The 23,095-nt window shown below is 38.4% G+C and overlaps 1 protein-coding gene across 4 annotated transcripts in view; it reads right to left on the minus strand.

Moving 5' to 3' along the window:
• The window catches only part of hectd1 (HECT domain containing 1), a 92,355-nt gene that overhangs the window by 50,797 nt on the left and 18,463 nt on the right, over positions 1 to 23,095 (minus strand). For all 4 annotated transcript variants that reach the window (XM_059956172.1, XM_059956152.1, XM_059956144.1 and 1 more), the window contains 8 exons: positions 15,147 to 15,381; positions 11,337 to 11,564; positions 10,080 to 10,364; positions 9,259 to 9,529; positions 9,091 to 9,167; positions 8,804 to 8,902; positions 6,480 to 6,594; positions 5,919 to 6,093 (listed from right to left, as the gene is read on the minus strand). In XM_059956172.1, the coding sequence (XP_059812155.1) occupies positions 5,919 to 6,093; positions 6,480 to 6,594; positions 8,804 to 8,902; positions 9,091 to 9,167; positions 9,259 to 9,529; positions 10,080 to 10,364; positions 11,337 to 11,564; positions 15,147 to 15,381 (1,485 nt within the window). The remainder of the gene's footprint in view (positions 1 to 5,918; positions 6,094 to 6,479; positions 6,595 to 8,803; positions 8,903 to 9,090; positions 9,168 to 9,258; positions 9,530 to 10,079; positions 10,365 to 11,336; positions 11,565 to 15,146; positions 15,382 to 23,095) is intronic.

Below are 23,095 nucleotides of genomic sequence, written 5' to 3' on the forward strand. Positions count from 1 at the left end.
GCCAAAGAAATTTCTAAATATTGTACAGAGCTTCAAAATAAATGACAAAATAGAAACTATATTCAATGTACTTGAAACAAACACAAAGTAAAATTCTGAATCAGAGTCAGGTTTAATATCACAGGCACGTGTATTAAATTCGTTGTTATGTGGGAGTAGCACATTGCAATACATATTTCAAAAACCATAAATTAAGCACATAGAAACTAAGTTACATTAAATAAGTAGTGCAAAAAGAGAGGAAACATAAGTAATGAGGTAGTGTTCATGGGTTCAACGTCCATTTAGAAATCTGCTGGTAGAGAAGCAGCTGCTCCTGAATCATTGAGTCTATACCAGGGGTGGGCAAACTTTTTGACTTGAGGGCCACAAAGGGTTCTAAAATTTGACAGGGGGGCCGGACCAGGAGCAGATGGACGGAGTGTTTCGGTAATACACCTCATAAGAGAAAATAAAATATCATGGGATATGTAGAAAACATGTGCTTTAATTTCAATTGAAAATGAACAAATGCATTACAACAAAATATCTGTCTTTGAAGTCCCATGGTATTTAGCTATTTATTGAAATGACTTTTAAAACACTGAAAATTAAATGAATAAAATATAGCTTTTTTAATAGTAACAGTTATTATTTTAAAGCACTGAAAATTCTGTTATCCTTCAAGATATCATCATCACTCTCCTCCTGACTGTCTTTATTTCAAAAACGGTAGGAGATGCAGGTCTACTTGTCCTGCTCCTTCTTATTCAATTGTCCCCTGTGCCAAAACTCAACAATGACCCGCACAATGACAAAGCAGGGAGAGCGCGCCGGTATGCGGAGCTCCGTGCTCGCAAATCCCCACAGGCGATCTCTCTTAGCCGGAACGCTGGCTAATTGTGAGCCGGTTCGGATGTGCCAGGAAATGGGTCGCCACAAGGTCACAAAGTAAAGCGCAAATGTGGAGTAATACGCTGCACCTCAACAAAGGTCAATGTATATGGAGTGCGTCATCTATTGGGAAAACGCCAGAATTGCGGGGAGAAAACGTTAACAAGGTTTATTAATATAATTTCATCAAGTTCTGCGGACCGGATTAAAAAGCTTAACGGGCCGCATATGGCCCGCGGGCCGTAGTTTGCCCATGCCTGGTCTATGCCTTCAGGTCCCTGTACCTCCTTCCTGATGGTAGCAACGAGGAGAGGACATGTCCTGAGATATGGGGGTCCTTAATCATGGATGCTAACTTTTTGAGGCAATGCTCCTTGAAGATGACCTGGATGCTGGGAAGTGCCCATGATGGAGGTGACTGTGTTCACAATTTTCTGCAGCTCATTTTGATCCTGCACAGTGCCACCCCCACACCATATGGTGATACAGCCAGTTGGAATGTTCTCTACATAATCAGCGAGTTGTTTGTTATGACTCCCCTCATGCTGTGAAATGGGCCAACTCTTTTTCCCTCCTTAGCAAACGAGTAGACTTTGGGGAACTGCAAGTCTGTGTCTTTGCTGTTGCTTTGCTACATGCTTGAGTAGTCGGTGGGGGGCACCGATGCTTTTTTTAGCTGGTGGGGGAGGGGGGATCGCGGCTTTACTGCTGCTTACATGTGGGGGGGGGCTTTGGGGTTCTAACATTTAATTGTCATTCATTCCTTGGGACACTCCTCTGTTTTCATGGATGGTTGTGAAGAAAAAGAATTTCAGGATGTAAATTGTATAATTTCTCTGACATTGAATGTACCTTTGAAATATCTGTACAGATTTGTGTGTGTCCTCAATCTCCTAAAGAAATAGAGCTGCTGTTGTGCCTTCTTTATAACTACAACAATATGTTGGGGCCAGGATAGATCCTCAGAGATGCTGACTCCCAGGAACTCAAAATTGCTCACCCTTTCCACTTCTGATCCCTTTAGGAGGACTGGTGTGTGTTCTTATGCCTTCTGAAGTCCACAATCAGTTTTTTGGTCTTACTGAAACTGAGTGCAATGTTGTTGGTGTTACAGCACTCAACCAGCTGATCAATCTCGCTCCTTTTCATCACCATTTGATTTTCTGCCAACAATAGTTGTGTGGACAGCAACTTTACAGATGGCATTTGGGCTGTCTGGCCACACAGTCATGCATGTAGAGAGAGTACAGCAGTGGCTAAGCACACACCCTTGAGGTGTGCTAGTGCCGATTACCAGCAAGGTGGAGGTGTTATTTAAGCTCATTTGCAATATCACTTTTCACTAAAAAATGTAAATCATCAGCCCAGGAAGCCAAGCAATTTGGGAATCAAATCACAAAGCTACAATTTTCTATTATTTCCTTCCATTCAAAGGAATTTTTAAAAAAATGTTTCAAAACAAAAAGTGAGTAACTTTTTCATTTAATTTGTTTTATAAGTAGCAATTGACATTTTAAGTATTAATGTATTTTAAGGGTATTTCCCAGCATGGGGAGACAAACTACAGAGCTATCCGGAAATCCACAAAAACATAATGCAATCAAACTTTTTATTCCTTTACCACTTCTTCTTTCAAATATGATTCAGCTACTATAGGAACCTGTGATCTACAGTTTGATGTGGTATTTCTGAGCCGATTGTGTACTGTGGTATTTTGCCATCTCCAAGGGTGTTCAGTGAGGTTTCAAATGGTGTGCAGCCTGGAGGCAAAGAAGCAAGGATAGAGCATGAGCCCGTGTTGGACTCAATTTCTCAACAACTAAAAGTGCAAAAAAAGACTGAAATTAACGAGGATGAAAATGGAAGGTGAACAGGTAATTGCAAAGCATACATAACAAGCATTGAACTCATCTGGGAATGAAGCATCACAGCTATTCACGATGTTAGATTTTATTCTGTAGAAAGTAATGTCCTGCAAACCATGCCAGAGCTGACTTGCATCAACTCCATCTCTAACTTCAATTAGAATTGATTTTTCCCTTCTTAAAATAGCCTTCAGCAGGTTCCTGGTCTTCTTGTGTAGTTCTGGATGATTGGTCAAACACCACAGATCTAGTCCTCAGCAGATTGTGAATTAATGGTTCATCCATGGCTTGGTTTGGGTATATCCTCAAAGGCACACACTCATCCATTTAGGTCTTGAAGTCAGTGACAAATATTCATTCAGATTCAAAGATGAATCCCTGAATATTGTCCACCAATTCAAAGCAGTCCTGTAAGTACTTAGGCCATAACTTCGTGGTTCTCACTACTGGTGCTGCAGTCTTCAGTCTCTGCCTGTACGATGGGAGTAGAGTACAGCTAGGTGATCGGACTTGCCAAAGTGCAGGCATGGAATGGCATGGTAGGCATTCTTAATGGTGGTATAACTCTGGTCAAGAGGTTGGCTCTTCAGTTTCCACATGTAATAGGTTGGTGGCAGTTGGTCAGAGACTTCAAGCTGGCCTGGTTGAAATCCCCTGCAATGATCAGGGAGGCAACAAGGTGTGTTGTTTTGGGACTGCTGATCGTGGTGCTCAGCTCCTCCAGTGCCTGCCTGATGATGGCAAGGGGTGGAATGTACACTACTACCATCACAGCAGAAAATTCTCTTGGCAGATAAATGAATGTCGCTTGACTGAATCAGAAGCACATCTACACACCACAATGAGTTAATCATGAACCATATTCTACTCCTTTATCTTTAAGAAACTCAACTATTCTGCCCAAGTTATGGATAGTGAAGTTCTCAGGCTGCAGTGCTGCATCTGAAATGTAAGGTAAGGTGTGCCAAGTTTCCATTAAACAAAAACCTTGTCCATCTTCCGTGACTCCTCTTTGGTCTTCAAGGGGCTCTATTCTATCTCTAGCACTCTTTTTTCCCTTAATATTCTTATAAAATATCTTTGGATCTTCTTTATACTTCTTTGCTAAAGTTATCTTCAAGCTGGCCTGGTTGAAATCCCCTGCAATGATCGGGGAGGCAACAATGCGTGTTGTTTTGGTCTCCCAATTTCTTTTTTGAGCATCCCTTCCTCTACATATGTAACTTCTGCCAATGCTCACAACTTCTGGCAACTCACCACACCACCCCCCCCCCACCTTGTTAAGAATGTTTTGTAGCCACTGTGAGACATTTTGGACCCTGGCACCAAGTAGGCAACAACCATCCAAGATTCCCTTTTGTCACCACAGAATCTCCTGCCCTCCCCCAACTATTAAGTCCCCTATCATTACAGTCCTTTCTGCCTTTGCCTTTCCCTGGTGTCACAGACCTGGCTACTGCTGAATGGTCATCCCACGAAAAGTATCCAAGATGCTATGTAGTGAATTACGGTTAATTGGGCCATCCATTAATCGACAGGCACTTATTTAGGACAACTCTTAAAGAACAAACAATAATCAAGAAAATAGCTGCAATTATTTTTGCTTATTTGGGACACTATGCCACTTAATTAAGGCAGGAGACAGTTGCTGAACAGTTTCTAACAGGCATCAGTCGCGTGCACTTGTGTGGCTGTTGAGACACTAGAGAGATACTTTACTGATCCCAAAAGAAATTACGTTGTCACAGTAGCATTACAAGTGCTTACAGTGAACAGTTTTTAAGAAGCATCAGTTGTGTGTGTTTGTTTTCAAAAAGCAGAGATTTCTGTCACCGATAGTTGGTGAGAAATAAGCAGTAGGACAATTCAGAACTGTTTTGTTCAATGCCAACCATTCAGGCTTGGAGATACTAGAAACAGCCAGGAGAGAAAATAAAATGATTTCACTACTTCAAGTTAGGAACTAAGAAGAATCTGAAGGTATCGACAATCATCTTGAATGTTACAATGAGAATGAAGATTTGGAGGATGCAATCATCAAAAGGACTGCATAAAGACAGGTCATTATCTATACTGGATGTCTCACTGATTTTGCTCATTTACTTTCAATGAAAGGAACACTGCAGTGTTTGTGGAAATTCCTCTATTGGATAACTATTGGAAACTGATGTATTGTTTTATAGTATTGTAGTGGTATTGACAGTGTTTCTACTTCGTTCTGCATTTCATTTAAATATATAATTTGTTACTCAGTTTGCCTTTTTTGTATTTTGAAACTTTGGCTAATTGGGGCAGCCACTTAGTAGGGCCAAAGTGTAGTGGTCCCAGTGTATCCCAATTTACCAGTATCCATTGTACTTGTTTTCGAGAGAAATGGCTATATGGGAATCTTACACTATCCCCTTATTTCATTTTCCTGTCCTGTGCAACATATGAATGTATGAAACATTGCACTGATTGCGATATCATTAGATGCACATCTGATACCAAAAAAATTGTTAGTCACAGTAACGTTAATAGGAAGTGCCAAGACCAATTTCACAGCAAGTGTAATTTCAGCTTGTGATATGAAGTGCTTTTAAAAAAATGTTGTATGATTTTCATATAAAGATGATGAAGATCAATTACTAGCTTGTATTTTTACAAAACTGCACAAGTTCCTGTCTTCAACTCTTCACTCACATGCCTAGTGGGAAGAGGACAATTACAATGCTTTGCAAACATAAAGAGGATAGGGCCATCGGTGACAGAAACAGAGGAACAAATCCTTAGATAAACTAATCAAGTCCACAACATTATTTGGAATTCAGGCAACATAAAGTTGCATTAAAAATATAAAACAGAATGGCACATGAGCATTGTTAAGTTGCACTCCCTTGGAACTGGCTTGGTATGTTATACAGTTGGTCTGCAAAGGCCCATTTAAGGTTGATTATAAACCTATAGTTGGAGAATGAACTAACACAGACACTTACATTAAAAATGAATAGATTATACAATCTTAAATAAGCTTATGTACCAGCTCCTGCAGTTGTATCTAACTTCAGCAAGTACATGTGATTGTCTCATTATTGATTACATTTTCATATTAGACAATGATTGATATGCATATTAAAAACTTTATTACTTTTTTTCCCTTAGTCTTTCCAAAGGAGGGCAGAAATTTTAAGAAATACACACCTGATGGATGGTAACATTGTCTGCTGAAATGTCTGTGCAAAAACAGGCAACAATCTTTTCAAGTATAGTGGGGCCATTTCAGGATCTCCTTTTGGTTCATTTCCATCTTCATCCTCTCTGTTAGCATCTTTCTTTTTCTTATCCTCTCCTTTATTTACAGGACACATCCAGTCTCCTGAAACCAATAGATTTTATGCATGTTTCTTTCTGTTAAGAGAGTTTGCAAGCTTTTCCACTGGGAGAAACTTTAAAGCCAAGGAACAGAATGGCTTGGCTCAGGCTCAGGCTCAAGTTTTCCTTCCTTGATTCAGATGCCCCTTAAAAGCCCTACCTGTACATTTCCTTACATTCAGATTTTATTCAAAAATATTCCTGAGATTCTAACAAGTGTTACTATTTTAAGTTTAAAAAAAAGTGATCCTATCACATAACCAATCCAATAAATTTTAATTTTCAAAATTCATCAGAAGTGTTCAATTAATTCTAAAGCAGAAATTCATTATTATCTCAAATGAATTCAAATCATCAATATTTTGATTTTAATCTGCTAAGATTTCAAACCTGGAGACTGTAATATGGCCACAACCTCACTGTGACCTCTCTCCCGTGCCTTATCCAGAGGGGTTTTACCATCTTCATCACGGAGATCTGGATTTGCTCCATGTCTTAACAGAGTCTAGCAAAAATGAAAACAGCAACCTTTTACGTATTTCATAAATTAAAAGCTCTTGCCATTGACTAATCTGCAAACCAAATGTTTATTCAAATATAAATAATAAACAAAATTCTGTCTGATACACTTTAATAAACATTCCTGTTTGGAAATTAATCATCAATGAACAATTCTAAATCATCAGTGGGGGAAAAAATAATTGATTTGATCAGCATGTAATCATATAACTGACCACTTACAAATCTACACTGGAGTGAAAGCATAAAGAAAGGCAAGCAAGCACTTTCAAATGCTCACAACAAAAAGTTGACCTGTCTGCAGCTATCCAGATCTATGGCTGCTTTTCAAATGTTCCTTATTCCTATATTGTTCCCAGCTCTACAATTGATAATGGATACAGAAAGGCAGAATAGAAGGAAACTTAATTCAATGCTTAGAATGGACTATAAAATTAAAATTGGGCACGAGTTTAAGACAATTCAAGTGTGTTAATAAAACAACTTCAACAACTTGGGCACCACAATAAAATACTTTAATTTTAACAGTTCATTAAGTAACATTTCAGTGCGCAAGGGTGAAAGTCCTAAATATTGCATTTTTTCTCATTCATGGTTTCCAGTATCTGGTATTATCCTCATGTGTTCAAACCATACATTATTTATGGTTATATGATGGGCAGAGCAATGTTTCTTTCCAAATATGTACAATCATTGTACCTTCTGCAATCTGAAAAGCTACCCTCAAAAACTGAATTGCCACATTAAACCCCTGCTTTTGTATCAAAATAAAATGTGAATCTTATTAATCCACATCAAACAGAGAGAGCAAACAATGACCCTGGATTGCATCATATTATGTACCTGTCTGATCTAAGTAGCATCCAACCACTAATTTTTTGGAGCAGTTTTTTGTCCCTAAACTAATCACCTAATCTACTTTTTAAATCTTATGATAAATACGTGAATTTTTAAAGAATGAAACACGTTATCAGAAAAAAATAGCAAGACTCAGCATTTTAAAAAATCTATTACAGGTGGCCCCCACTTTTCGAACGTTCGCTTTACGACAACTCGCTGTTACGAAAGACTTACATTAGTACCTGTTTTCGCTAACCAAAGGGATTTTTGCTTTTATGAAAAAAAGATGCCCGTTTTATATGTGTGTTTACCCCAAGAAAGACTATAACGACCGTGAAGCCTTGTGTGGGCAGTTGTTTGCGCATGCGTGTAGGTGCCGATTTTTTTCTCCAAATCGATTTTGGCTCACTGTCTTTCTGAGTTTCATAAGTGAAACTACACCGTACCTACAATATTTCTACTTCATATAGGGTGTATATTTATCATATCATCCCTGCTTTTACTATATGTTAGTGTTATTTTAGGTTTTATGAGTTATTTGCTTTGATTTGGTAGGTTATTTTTTTGGGTCTGGGAACACTCAAAAACTTTTCCCATATAAATTAATGGTAATTGCTTCCTTAATTTACGACATTTCGGATTACAAACAGTTTCATACGCACACTCTACCTTTGGATTGCGGGGGAAACCAGTATTTTATCTTTCAGTCATTATATCAAAAATATGATTATAGTTCTCAAATAGGCTTTTTTAAACACATATTAGTCATCTTTGATTATTCTTTCACTTCAAAGAGCTAATATCCATCCTCAAAGTTTACTAGAAATTCAGTCCGCAGTACCTCAACCTAAATGATCCCTTCACTTGTCATGTTATGTAATAATTTGTAAAACCTAAACATAATTGCAAAATATAACAACACAATTTAACACAGTCTTCAATAATTGCCACAAATTCTTCCAGTTCTTTTGGCCATATAATCAACTCTTTTGCTGGGATATATTTGTATAGATGCCAAGAATCTTTAAGAAAGTCTCCTTTCAAGTGTGTAATTCATAGAGAAACGAGACCATAACTAGTTAAATGAATTGTCACACAGTTTTCACACGAACGCAATTCCAATGGAAGTCCACAGACAGCAATCAGGAAGACCCTTGCTTAATTTTGACCTTTGCTTAGTGCCCTCTTTACATCCCATTTTCTTGTCAAGCTGTTTTGCTTCATAATAACATGTGAATAAAGATATCAGGAAATGTATCTAGATTGACTGCAATGACTTCATATCACATTGTCTTTTCTTCATCAATTAAATTCTTGTCCACAACAGTTAACTCAAAGAGAAGAATCAATCAAACCTTTGCAACTTGTGGCCTTCCGAAACAAGCTGCATAATGCAAAGATGAGGATCTCTGACCCCTGTTGACATCAGCACCTCTCTCACACAGAAATTCCACCTGAAAAGATAGTTTGATGAGATATTCCTACACAATACTTTGTGTAACATTATATTTTTGTCCTTAGCTTGTATCTAATTTGACCAAAAGGATGACAGGTACTGTATTAGATATTAGTTTTATTCTTCACATGAAATACATGAAATAGGGGCTCAGACTTTCAAAAGTGGATGGAAGGAGGTGCTTACCATTTCTTGAGTTCCAAAAGCTGAAGCCCAATTCAGAAGGGTTTGACCCACGTCATCCATAAAGTTCACTTCAAAAGCTAATGCAAACAACAACAGGAAAAAAAATCAGATTGGGAGAAAAAAAACTTGACAACAAAAGTAGTTCCCCCTCAGCAAATATTATTTTACCTCCAGTATCAATGGCATCTATTAATGCATCAGTGTCTTTACTACGAATGCAATCAATAAGCTGACGATGAGAACGCTCTCCAGAACTGTCCAGCCTCCTGAGGCCAGGGATCCTACTCGTGGAACCAGCACTAGACTTTGGCAAAGCTTTACGTCCTTCAAAAAGTAATACCAGAAGTAGATCCACCAATCGCATCGTGTCAAGCACACATCTTTCATCACCTTGTAGTGCACTTTCTATCGAATCAGGTAGTACAGATCTCAATAAATCCTAAGGGGAAAACATCTATTAATATCTGCTTATGGAGAAATCAAACAACAAATGTGAGGACAGGGCAAAAAGCTTTAATAACCTTATTAACCATGGCTTTCTATGGCCCAAGAACACAGGCAACTGCTTTAATTTTATATAAAACCAAAGTTGATAAAGTGTTCTGATTGCATATCTCCACTTTGGCAAATATTGGGCTTGAAATCTCACTTCAGTAAATTTACAAGCATTTTTAAACTTACTAGTTGGATATAAGTTGTTCAATCAAGAGAACTTTGATATAATCGACACAGAAATATAAATTATATTAATTTGCAATTGCAAATTATAATATGGAATTCTGATTGTGAATTAAGTACTGTTTACATTTATAATCTATATTAGAAATATCTGTAACATTCTCCAATTAAAATGCATATGAAACAATAGCTTTGTGCTTTCTTTTCCAAAAAGCAAATTAATATGCAAATCTGTTGCAAACATTCCTTGTTTTTCTTTTATTACTGTAGAACCACGGCTGAGTAGGATGTTAAAAGAGCTGAATCCTTACATGTGTCACAACAGGAGAGCCTCTGCAAAGTGTTGAAAGTAGACTAACAATTGTTGATACTTGGTTACTAAGTTTAGAATCAGCTGCATTAGGAGTTGCTCCTGTAGAAGAACGGCCTGGCTTGCAAGCAGATGAGGACCCTCCTGCCACTAAACCACCTGCAGCTGCCATACGAGAAAGAAGTTCTTCAGTCAATCCATGTTTTGCCAAAGGAGCCGGATCAACTCCACGCCGAGTAAATCGATCTGCCAACGAAGCAAAGCAACGCAAAGCTCCATCTGACACCTGAAATAGAGAAAAGACACACCTACTATTTGGAGTAAATTTATGTGACTTCAAAATAAAAACAAAGATAGCAGTCAAAGTAAAATTCCATCTTCTGCTGAATTACCAAACATAAGTAATATTAAGGACCACCAAAGGCTTAAAGAATCTTTCTGGTAATCACGGTGGTTTTGGTTTAAAATTGATCCCTGTTCATCCCAATAATAAAATCAAACTATCTCAACTCCAGGCCAACACTCTTTCCTCAGAGGAAAGAAAAGGAACTTGGCCCAGCAAGGACACATTTTGAAAAGTAGTATGGAAATAAACACAAAAGATCCTGCAAATGCTGGAAATCTTGAGCAAAACTCAAAAAAATGCTGGAGGATCTCAGCACATCCAGTAGTATCTATGAAGATTTTTCAGGTGTCGATTCTTCATCAGGACTAGAAAGGTAGGGGCAGAAACCAGAAAAAAAAGGTAGAAGGAGGGGAAGGAGTACAAGTTGGCAGGTGATAAGGCAAAACCAGATGAGAGAGAAGTTGGGTGGTGGAAGAATGGCAGATAAAATAAGAAGTTGGGAGGTAAAAGAGTTGAAGGAAAATCATAAGGAGGTGATGGGCGAGGAGAAAGGGTGAGGGGAGAACCAGAATAGGGAATGGATAAATAGAAGGGAAAAGAAAAGTGGGGAGAGACTACCACAAGTTAAAAAAAATCAATCTTCATGACATAAGGTTGAGAGCTACCCAGATGGAATCTGAGTGCAGCCTCATTGTGGCAACAGAAGAGACCATGGACAGATATGTTACAATAAGAGGTCAAATTGAAACAGATGGCCTCCAGGAGATTCTGCCTTTTGTAGTGGATGGAGCAAAGGTGTTCAATGAGAGTTAGAAAACTATTAAAGTTGTTACAATCAATCCAGATTTTAAAAAAAAATTACTACCTAGATTATCAGATAAACGCGAATGCTTGATTCTTTATTCTACTTACTTGTGGATCTTCATGTTTCAATAGACTAGATAAGGACTCCACACAAGTTTCAAGTGATGAATCCTGAGGCTCCATTTTTCCACAAAGTCTGGAGACTACAGCCATTGCAGAATGTAGTGTGTCTTTATGCACAAGATGGCCACTATCCCGGATAAAGGTTAACACACAATTTAAGCCTCCTGCTTCAAATACTGCTCCAGACTCTCGAGTACATATAAGTTCAAGTACCTGTAAAATTAAATATTAAATGTCAATAGCGAATTTTGTAAACATGATCGACAAATGAAACAGAGAAAAAAAATACCATCAGAACTAGTTCAGACCCTAGTAGTGTTTTTTTAAAAAAGCGGTTACATCGTCTCAGTGCCAGGACATCAATGCAAGAAATTTTCAAAGCAGCATCCAGGCCTAAACATCAAATCCTTACCACTGAAATATTCCAAAGTGAGAATGTTTGCAAATTATAAAATTCCAATTAACCACCAGCTTTACAAATGCTACAGTGATGGGTAATTTGCTAGGCACACCAGTAACATGTTCCTTCAATGACTGACATATAGTTGCAGGAAAAAGTTTGTGAACTCTATGCAGTTATCTGGTTTTCTGCATTGATTACTCTGAAAATGTGGTCTAATTTTCATCTAAGTCACAATAATAGACAAACATAATCTGCCTAAACTAATAACACACTAACAATTGTACTTCTTCTCATCAATATTGAGTACACCATTTAAACTATCACAGTCCATGTTCAAGAAAGTATATGAACCTCTGGAGTAATGCCTTTTGGAGTCAGATGTTCCAATCAATGAGATGAGATGGAGGTGTGGGTTGTAGAGCTGTCCTGCCCTATAAAAAAGACACACAGAGTCAGGTTTACTGACAAAGACTGCTCTTCTCAAGAAAGATCTGTTTATGTGCACCTTGTCTCATCTTAAAACAACTTTTAGAGGATCTTAAAAGAAGAATTGTAGAGATGCACGAAGCTGGAAAAGGCTATAAAAACATTTCTAAAGACCTGAGATCTCATCAGTCCACAGTAAGAGAAATTGTCTCCAAACAGAGTACTGTTGCTACTCTCCCTAGGAGTGGGTGTTGTGCAAAGATAGCACTAAGAGCATTATGTGCAATGCTGAAAGAGGTGATAAAGAACCCAAGTAACAGCAAATGACCTGTAGGAATCTCTAGAACTCCATTTGTGATTGGAGAACTTGCTAAAGTCTCTGTTCATGTGTTCACGATAAGTAAAACACTGAACAAGAAGGGTGTTCATGGTAGGACACCACAGAGGAAACCACTGCTCTCCAAAAAAACATTGTCACACGGCTCAAGTTTGCAAAAAAAAAACCACCTGGATGTTCCACAATGCTTCTGGGACAGTGTTCTGTGGACAGATGAGACGAAAGTTGAACTTTTAGGCAGAAGTTAACACTGCTATGTTTGGAAGACAACAGCAAAACCAAAACCCCATCCCAATTGTGAAGCAAGGTGGAAGGAGCATCATGGTTTGGGTCTGCTTTGCTGCCTCAGGGCCTGGACAGCTTGCAACTGTTGAGGAAACAATATAAAATTGTATCAAGACATCTTACAGGAGAATATCAGGGTAGCCGTCCATCACCTGAAGCTTAATAGAAGTTGGATGATGCAACAAGACAATGATCTGAAACATACGTAAATCAACAACAGAATGGCTTAAAAAGAAGAAAATTTGTGTTTTGGACTGGCCAGGTCAGAGTCCAGACCTTAACCCAGTTCAGATGCTGTGGCATGACCTGAAGAGAGCTGTTCATGTAAGGTAACCCAGCAATGTTGATGTACTGAAACAGTTTTGTTTGGAAGAATGGTCTTAAATTCCTCCTTGCCATTGTGCAAGGCTGATCAGCAGCTACAGGAAATGTTTGGTGGAGGCTACTGCTGCTAAAGAAGGTTCTACCAGTTACTAAATACAAGGGTTCACATACTTTTTCCAGCCTGGACTGTGAATGATTAAACAGCATGTTCGATAAAGACCTGAAAAGTACAATTGTGTGTTATTAGTTTAGGCAGATTGTGTTCGTCTATTATTGTGACTTAGATGACGATCAGACCACATTTTCTGAGCAGTTAATGCAGAAAACCAGGTTCATAAACTTTTTCTTGCAACTGTAAGTAACTCCTAACAGAGATAATATAACTAAAAATGAAACCCATGTTATGGCAGTTATTGGAAATCTGCCCCAAGGGGATTCACAAATCGCTACTAAAAAAATCTGGGATACAGAATAAAAATTCAATCCTAGGTTAAAAACATGAAGACTTTTTCTTCCCCCCAACTTGCATTTCTTGAACATACACAGATGATGCAGCTTTGTGTCTGGAAAAATGTAATAACGACTGGGTTTTTAGGAATGTAACCACTCCCAATAATGCGATGTTTGTCTGTGGTTTGTTGCCAAAAGAAATAAAGTTGAAATAAAGATATAAAGTTGATTAAGATAGGTTGCCATGATCTGAGTGAAAGGTGGTGTACCACCCTGGTGCTGATTGATGCTCTTTTCTTGATTTTGATAAAAAGAACTATTTTGGAACTCAACTAAGAAAACTGTAAAAGTTAGAATTAATGTTATATCAAAGATGTCAGAATGATGCAGCACCAATTTTCAATCAACATCTAAAAATGCAAACCATAGTTTCAGAAGCTAAGCCACAGGAGTGAAAGACTACAGAAAGATTATTAACACACTTTAATTTCACATGTAAACAATGAGTACCTTTTGTTTACAATTCAGTCACCTTTAATTCACAAAGTACCATATGTAACTGTCAACATCAATATTCTTAAATGCCATAGGATTTTCTTATTTGAACCAACCTTTGTTTCTTAAACTAATAAACCATATGTGCATGTCATTAAATTTCTAATGAGGTGTCATCCACAAATCATCATCCTCCTTCACATGCACCATCAGCACAGGTGCTCCACAGAGCTATGTACATAAGATCCCCCTACTGTACTCACTTTATACTTATGATTACATTATATAATGTGGCATTTAAGTTTATTGACAATGCTACTGTTGTTGACCAAATCAAAAGTGGTGACGAATCAGCATATAGGAGGGAGATTGAAAATCTGATTGAGTGGTGCCCAACAACAACCTCACTCTCAACATCAGCAAAACCAAAGAACTGATTAATCAATTACAGAAAAAAAGTGGGAGGTCCCTGAGCCAGTCCTTATTAGATGAATGGAGATGCGAGGATCAGTAGCTTTAAATTCCTTGGCATCTGAGAGGATCTAACCTGTGACCAGCATGTAAATATAAATGCCATCACAAAGAAGGTATGACAGAGCCTCTACTTCCTCACAAGTTTGTGTAGATTTGGCTTGTCACCAAAATCTTTGACAAACTTCCAGAGATGAATAGTGGAGAGTATCCTATCACAGCCTCGTATAGAAACACCCAAGATTAGAAAAGGCTACAGAAAGTGGTGGATACAGCCCAGTCCATCACAGGCAAAACCCTCCCCATATTTACAGAAAGCAGCATTCTTCATCAAAGACTTCCACCATCCAGGCCATGTTTGCTTCTCACTACTACCATCAGGTTGGAGGTACAGAAGCCTCAGGTCCCACTCCACCAGGCTAAATAATTCTTGAATAAGTTAACAATTAAAATTTCCTGACATTGAAGTATTTCAGAAGATTGGACATCAAACTGGGATAACACCTTACTCCAGGATTTAGAAATGGAAAGCAATTTCCCATCATTTCTCAAAAGCAGTTCCTTATAAATAATGCCACAGCCAAACAATTAGAAGAAACATTACCTTTACACATTGTTCAGCTAGATCTCTACTTGTCCTATTATTGAGCTCAACTACAACCAAACGATTACAAAGTGCTTTAATTGCTCCATCCACTCCAACAATCCTTCGTGTGCACTCAGCAGACACATCCAAGTAGTATGTAATGGCACGGGCTGTCACTTCCAATACATTATCAGGAGCACTTTCATCCAGAAAAATTTTGCATAGAGCTGGTAGAAAAGTACGAGGTGGACACCTACAAAAAGTAAACAAAAATACAAGTAAATGGATTTAATTTATTAGAAAATACTGTTACAAATGTAATTGTTTTTGTATTCTTATTAATAGGAAAATTCAAGACAGCAATATGAAAATATCACCTTACTCTTATATTAAGAAAGCACTTCAGGTTAAGAGCTATCAGAAGGCTGCATGTACACAGCACTCATACTATACAAGGCAAACCTTTATGAAGCATCTTTTTGAACAATCAACATATCTAAAACTGCCCATTTCATCAATTGCACAAGCATATAGGTAAAAGGAAAATTTCAATTCAACTATTAAACCTTCATCTCCACGTTTTTGAATCTAACACGGTTAACAAGTTATTTAAAAAAAAATCAGAAAGCTGCGCAAAGAAAACATAATGTAGCAGAGAGGTTAATGGGAACAACATCCAAAAACACAGCTACATGTGGAATACTGTATTACTGAACTGTAATGACCTTCTATTTAGAGGATTTAAAAACATAATCCATGTTAAAGAAATATGACTATCCTACTTTGATTAGAATGTATCTAACTACAATGAAAAATGTAATGGTACTTGTTCAAAAAAATTTTAAAACAAATTTTAAACATAGAAACATGAGTGAAAAACCTCAATAAAGATAATTTTTCTTTCCAGATTTCTGCAATGATATTCCCAATATATTTACAACACTTGACATTTGTCTACTATGAACCAGAGCACTCAAAGTTGTTTCATTATGCTAGTCCACAAATTTGTAAATAGTCTTTCAATTCATGTTCCTATGTGCAGTTTCAAATCATTAAAAAGTATTTTTCCCTCTCAGGTCAATGGATGACCTCAGTTTTTCCTTTCATTTGAAGCCATTGAGGTATAATCTTTCAAGATCTTAATTACAGTGGTAGCTAATCCAGATAGGTGCCATGTGCATACACCACAGCACCCATGACAGCACAAGTTCATTTTTTAAAAACCTCACTGCTTTCAGGAAATTTCAAATAAGGCCCTCTTGTAATTGTCCAATCTGTGCTCACCAACTAATGATGAGGCTTCATTTTATGGTCGAGGTGGTTGTGTTAATGTGTGGAGCAGAATAAAAGGTAAACACAAACCTGGAACTACATCAACCCATTTTAATAGACAGGTATGCAAATAACTAAACCTATTTAGGCTTAGGTTCGTGATAATACAAAGTTCTGAATAGGCTGCCAACCAGATGCATGTCGGAGCCAAAGTAAGACAAACCCTCAAGACACAAGGCAATAGACAGATGAATACAGCACTATTGCAGCTGGTAAAATTGCAGTAGTTTTCTTACTTCCAAATTACTAACTTTTAGAAGCTGTACTCAAGGTCTTCAGTGAAAGAGATCCATACAAAGAGAGACTTCCTACTCCAAAATGAACAAACAGAAAAAAACTGCAGGAGACACAGATTACCAAAAAGCATGAAATAGACTTAAACACAACAAATGCCAGACCAACACTAACTATCCATGATACGTACTACACATCTAAGTTATTAAGGAGAAAATAATCGTTTCCCATTATGTTCCACACTACAAATTAGCAAGTAATTTACATCCAAGGTGAGATTCAAATACAGAAAAAATGATTGCCAACTCCATAAATAAATTACATAGCCATCTGTACTCAATTCATGGAATTAATTTCCATTGAAAGGCCACAGTTAATTGGGGTGTGCCAAGGGTTAGTGGAGGTGTGCACCCTCTTGGACCTTCGAATTAGTAGAAATGAGAGTAGGAATGGTGGATGTATATCTGGGGCTGGGAGAGGTGAGGTTGTGGGAGTTTCATGTGGTGGGGTATGAGGTGCTCTGTGTCAGGGTAGAGTAGCGGAGCCAGTTTAATCTGGCCCATGGCTGTCATTATCGTGGTCCTACACCACCTGATTTAATGAACAGGGTGTGCTCTGGGACACATCACCAGTAATGCAACCTCGGGGCATTGGGTGATTCGGGCCTTTAATCATTAGACAACGTCCCCGAAAACAACTAGGCTTGCCACACAACCCAGTATCAATATCTTCATGCAATTTTACTTCCCACTTAAGCATCTGAGGACCTCAATTTACTCAAGGTATGCACACTTGTGTGTGCATGCATATGTATTTAGGAAAGAACAATGACATCAGAGAGTGTAGAACATACAACATCACAGGAACCAGCCCTTTGATGCACAAACTAGAGCTGAACTAATTAGTAATCAACTGCACAAATAAACAAATCCCTTCTGGCTGCAAAATGTCCACATCCTTCCACCACTTCCTACACATTCATGTGCCTAAGAGCATCTTGAATGCCTATTATCAATTCCATTACTGGATAATGGAATTAATGGTTCTGTGGCAAAGTTTATGGATGATATGAAGATAGGTGGAGGGGCAGGTAGTGCTGAGGAAGCAATGTAATTGCAGCGGAACTTAGACAAATTGGAAGAATGGGCAAAACAGTGGCAGATAGAACAAAGTGTTGGGAAATATACGATAATGCATTTTGCTAAAAGGATCAATAGTGTGGACTATTGTCTAAATGGGAGAAGGTTCATGCATCAGAGGTGCAAAGGGATTTAGGAGTCCTCATGCAAGACATCTGAAGATTATTTTACAGGTTGAGTCTGTGGTTAAAAAAAAGGAAAATGCAATGTTAATATTTATTTCAAGGGGAATAGAATATGAAAGCAAGGAGATAATACTGAGCCTTTAAGACACAAGTCAGGCTACACTTGGAGTATCGACAACAGTTTTGGGCACCGCATCTCAGAAAGGATGTGTTGTCATTGGAGAGAATGCAGAGGAGGTTCACGAGGATGATTCTTTGGAATAAGGGATTAATATGAGGAGTGTTTGGCAGCTTTGAGCTGTACTCACTGGAGTTTAGAAGAATGCGGGGTGCGGGGGGATCTCATTGAAACCTACCAAATTTTGAAAGGACTAGATTGCGTGGACATGTAGATGATGTTCCCTATGATGGGGGTATCCAGAACTAGAGGGCACAGCCACAAAATTAAGGGGGTGACATTTTAGAACAGAGGTAAGGAGGAATTTTTGTTTAGCCAGAGAGTAGTGAATCTGTGGAATGCTCTGCCACAGACTTCAGTGGAACCCACATCAATAGGTATAATTAAGGAGGAAGTTGACAGATCCCTATTGGTCAGGACATCAAAGGATATGACGAGACGGCATGTGTAGAGGGTTGAGTGGGATTCGGGAACAGCCATGATGGAATGGCAGAGACTACTCAATGGGCTGAATGGCCTAATTCTGCTCCTACTTCTAATGCTCTTATTATATCTGCCTCCACCACCATTCCACACAGAGTTTTCCAGCCACCCACCACTCTGCATAACAAAAAAAATTACTCTGCTTATCACCTCACCTTAAAAGTGTGCCCTCTGGTACAGGACATTCCATCCCTGGGAAAAAGATACTGGTTGTTTATCTATTCATCTCATAAAGCTCTAACAGATCTCATTTCAGCATCCACCACTACAGAGAAAATAACTCCACCTCTCCTTATAGCACTTGCGCCCTAATGCAGGCAGTTTTCTGGCAAACAGTTTCTGCAACCTCTCCAAAACCCCAATATAATAGAATATATAATAGAGCAACCAGAACTGAATGCAATACTCCAGATGCAGCTGAACTGGAGTTTTATGAAGTTTCAACATAACTTCCCAATTTTTGAACTCAATTCCTCAACAAATAAAGACAAACATGCCTTATTCCTTCTTTACCACTTTCAGGGAGCTGTGGACCAGACCACCAATATCTCACAGTGCATCAGCAATGTCAAGGGTCTTGCCATTAACAGTATACTGTCTCTTTATGCTCGATCTCCCTGGATGCAACACCACACAATGGCTGAACTAAACTCCATTTGCCATTTCTCCCCTCATTTTTATGAATGAGCTATATACTGCTGTATCCTTTGCCACTCTTCTGCACCATCAACACCACCAATCTATGCATCAACTGAAAATTTACCAACTCATCCATCTACATTCTCATCTACTTGATGTATAATCACAAAGTACAATTGTCCCAGTACGGATCTTTGCGGAACACCATTTGTCTCAGACCTCCAGCCAGAATAAGTCTCATTGACCACAACACAATCTTCTATGAGCAAGCCAATTCTGAATACAAACAGCCAATTCACTATAGAGACCATGTATCTTAATCTTCTACATGAGCATCCAATGAAACACCTTTTTAAACACTGTAATAAAATCCATGTAAACAACATCCACAGCTTGATCTGCATCACTCATGTTCATCACCTTGTCAAAAAACTAAATTAAGTTCATAATTCATAACCTGAAAGCCATGCTGTTTGTATCTTCGAATGACTCACATATCCTATTCCTAACAATCCTCTCCAGTAACTTCCCTACCACTGACATGAGACTCACAAGGATCATCCCATTTTCCTTCAAGAAAAATATTAGCTACTCATCAGTCCTTCAGGACCTCCTCCATTGATAGAGAGAGAGATACACACAAAATTATTGATTAAGGCCCCAGAAAACTCACTGCTTGCTCCTTAGTAACCTGGGTATATCCTGTCAGACCCTGGAGACTTCTGCACCTTAATGTTCTTTCATAAACCCAACACTATCTTCTTTATCTCAAAATGCCATAGCATGTTAGCATCACTACGCTGATCTCCCTTTCCTCCGCTTCCTTCTTTTTCTTAAATATTGACACAAAATACTCACTTAAGATGACACTCACATCCTTTACCTCCAAGCACACATACCCTCCTTTATTCTTGATGTACTTATAAAATACCTAGGAATTCTCTACAATCATACTTGACAGAGGAACTTCTTAAGCACTTCCCATCTTCCCTAATTCTCTTAAGATCTTTTCTGGATTCTTTATAACCCTACAGGGCTTTATTTCATTTTTAGCTTCCCAAACATTACATACATTTCCTTTTCCTTCTTGACTAAATTCACCTCTCTCCACATCCAAGATTTCTTTACCTTACTATCCTTGTCCTTCCTCTTGAAGGTTTCCTGAACTATGCACAGTTGGTGTTCAAACACTCACTACATGACAGGTGAGCATTTGCCCCAAAACAGCTGTTCCCTATTAACTTTTCCTAGATCCTGCCTAATACAGGTTGAGTTTGAAATTCCAAACTCCAAAAACCACCAAAATCAAAAAAATTTTGAGCGCTGACATGATGTTGCAAATTAAAAATTCCACAAGGCACTGGGAAGGTTCCTAGGAGATAAGTAGGTCTCTATGCATCACAGATCATTCTGAGAAGTGACCTCATATAGGTAATGAACAGAAACTAATGAGAAATAGAGAAACACTGCATAAAGCAAAAAATGAAGATCTCCATTTATTGAAAGAATGGATTCATCAGTGGAGTGAACATGTGCTACTTAACAGTATGCTGATCGTGAAACAAGTAAAGATGAACTATCATGATAAAATGAAAATTGAAGGCAATTCAGCAGGTTGGTTGTAGAAATTTAAGAAAAGGCACTGCATTCGATTTTTAAAGATTTTTTAAAAACTTAAAGATATTGCTGACAGCGAAGCAGTTGAGTACAATTATGAGTTTGCCAATATTGTCACTGATGAAAATCTAATACTGTAACAAGTCCACAATGCTGATTGTTTTTATACCTTACATAAAACTTGAAAAAAGTAAAATACAAATAGTGTACTGTAATCTTGTTATCAAATCATGTAATTATAGATGGAAAACCTGCCATTGTTTTTTGTTCAACATGAGGAAATCTGCAGATGCTGGAAATTCAAACAACACACACAAAATACTGGTGGAACACAGCAGGCCAGGCAGCATCTATAGGGAGAAGCGCTGTCAACAACTCAGGGCGAGACTCTTCGTCCTGACCTGCTGCCTGGCCTGCTGTGTTCCACCAGCATTTTGTGTGTGTTGTTTTTTTGTTGTTCAGCAGCTGATTCAGGCATTCTCTCAATGCTGCAGTGAGGTTTTAGGTACCCAGTACATATTATATGTTCATTACATTACGACAGAGGAGCAGAATTACACCATTCAGCCCATCAAGTCTGCTCTACTATTCCATCATAGCTGATTTATTTCCCTGTAATATTTGATGCCCTTACTAATCAAAAACCGATGAACCTCCGTTTTAAATGTACCTAATGACTAGGCATCCACAGCCGACTGTGGCAATGAATTCCACAGATAAGCAGCATCTATGGAGGAAAACCGACAGTCAACATTCCAGCCCAAGACTCTTCATCAAGACTCACATCTGCTTCTGGGGTACATTATTAAAAGTCCAACATGATTCGATTACATTGGAGGTGTTTTAATGAGTCACGAGACAACATATACAAAGCATGAGGGACCAAAATATAAAGTGTTTGAGAGACAGTTTGTGTGGGATGGGTAAACAAAGAAAACAGCAGACACAGAAAACGGGTATTACTACAGAGGCAAAACCTGTACAGCAATCTATGCAGCTGTGGAGAAGGCACACAGGACACAGCAAAAATGCTGCTTTACATCCCATCTTCTCATTGTCTGCTTGTCTTGGAAAAATTTATCAGATTTACAACAGAAAAAGAAATTTCAAATCATGCATTGCTTCTTATGAGCAATTTAAATAGTTTCATAATATGTACATTGCTCCCTTTTGTCTCTCCATCACCTAAATAAACTGACAGTTCCATGAGCCAATCTTTAATAGCTGCCTCTTTACTCTCATCCTTGTACTGGGTCATGGTAGTGGTGGCAGAGAACTCTTCCTGACCACAAATTCACCTCCCTCCTCCTTCTGCAAGTCCCATCACACACTCCCGTGGCGAGACACAGGGTTAAGTTCCCTCTGCACAGTTTCATCACTCTTGTGGAACAGAGAACACTGATTAGAGCAGAACAAATTCTCCCCACACTGTAGCAGAACCACTCTTTGAAATACACCTGCAAAATGGTTCTTCCTTGGGTAAATGGCAGGGAGAATGCACAAACTAAATGTGTTAACCCATCTTCTACAGAACTTGCTACCAAAAGTTAGTATCTTGCATGCAACTCCTCAATGGATAGGAACAATCATTCACAGATATGGCAATTAAATAGCCTGACCAGTGAGGTCAGTCCACCCTAAAGACAAAATTCTCAAGGCATAAATTTGCAATCGGAACAGATGGTAAAGTTCATTTGGTTGTGACTTTTCGCACTTCGACAGATCACACTCTTGCTCAATTCTCAGTCACATACTCAGCACAAAGAGGCAAGGGGGTGACCTCAGAATACTATCTGCCTCCCTCTATGCCACAGAGTCTATGGGATCGAGTGGCAGTGGAGAATGAAGCTTTGCACAGCTACAATAATCCTTAAAGTCTGTGTTCATGCTTGTCAACAGTTAACCTATGGGCCATGAATGAAACAAGTGGTGTATATACGTGCACATGCACACCAATTTTCTGCCCTCTACTGTGCCTATTGTCTTATTATTTATTGTAATGCCTGCACTGTTTTGTGCACTTTATGCAGTCCTGGGTAGGTCTGTAGTCTAGTGTTTTTTTTTACGTAGTTCAGTGTAGTTTTTGTACTGTTTCATGTAGCACCATGGTCCTGAAAAATGCTGTCTCGTTTTTACTGTGTACTGTACCAGCAGCTATGGTCGAAATGACAATAAAAAGTGACTTGACTTGACATATGTCATGACATACATGTATGTGTA

This window comes from Hypanus sabinus, chromosome 2 (genome assembly GCF_030144855.1).
Source record: "Hypanus sabinus isolate sHypSab1 chromosome 2, sHypSab1.hap1, whole genome shotgun sequence".
Classification (NCBI taxonomy): Eukaryota; Metazoa; Chordata; class Chondrichthyes; order Myliobatiformes; family Dasyatidae; genus Hypanus; species Hypanus sabinus.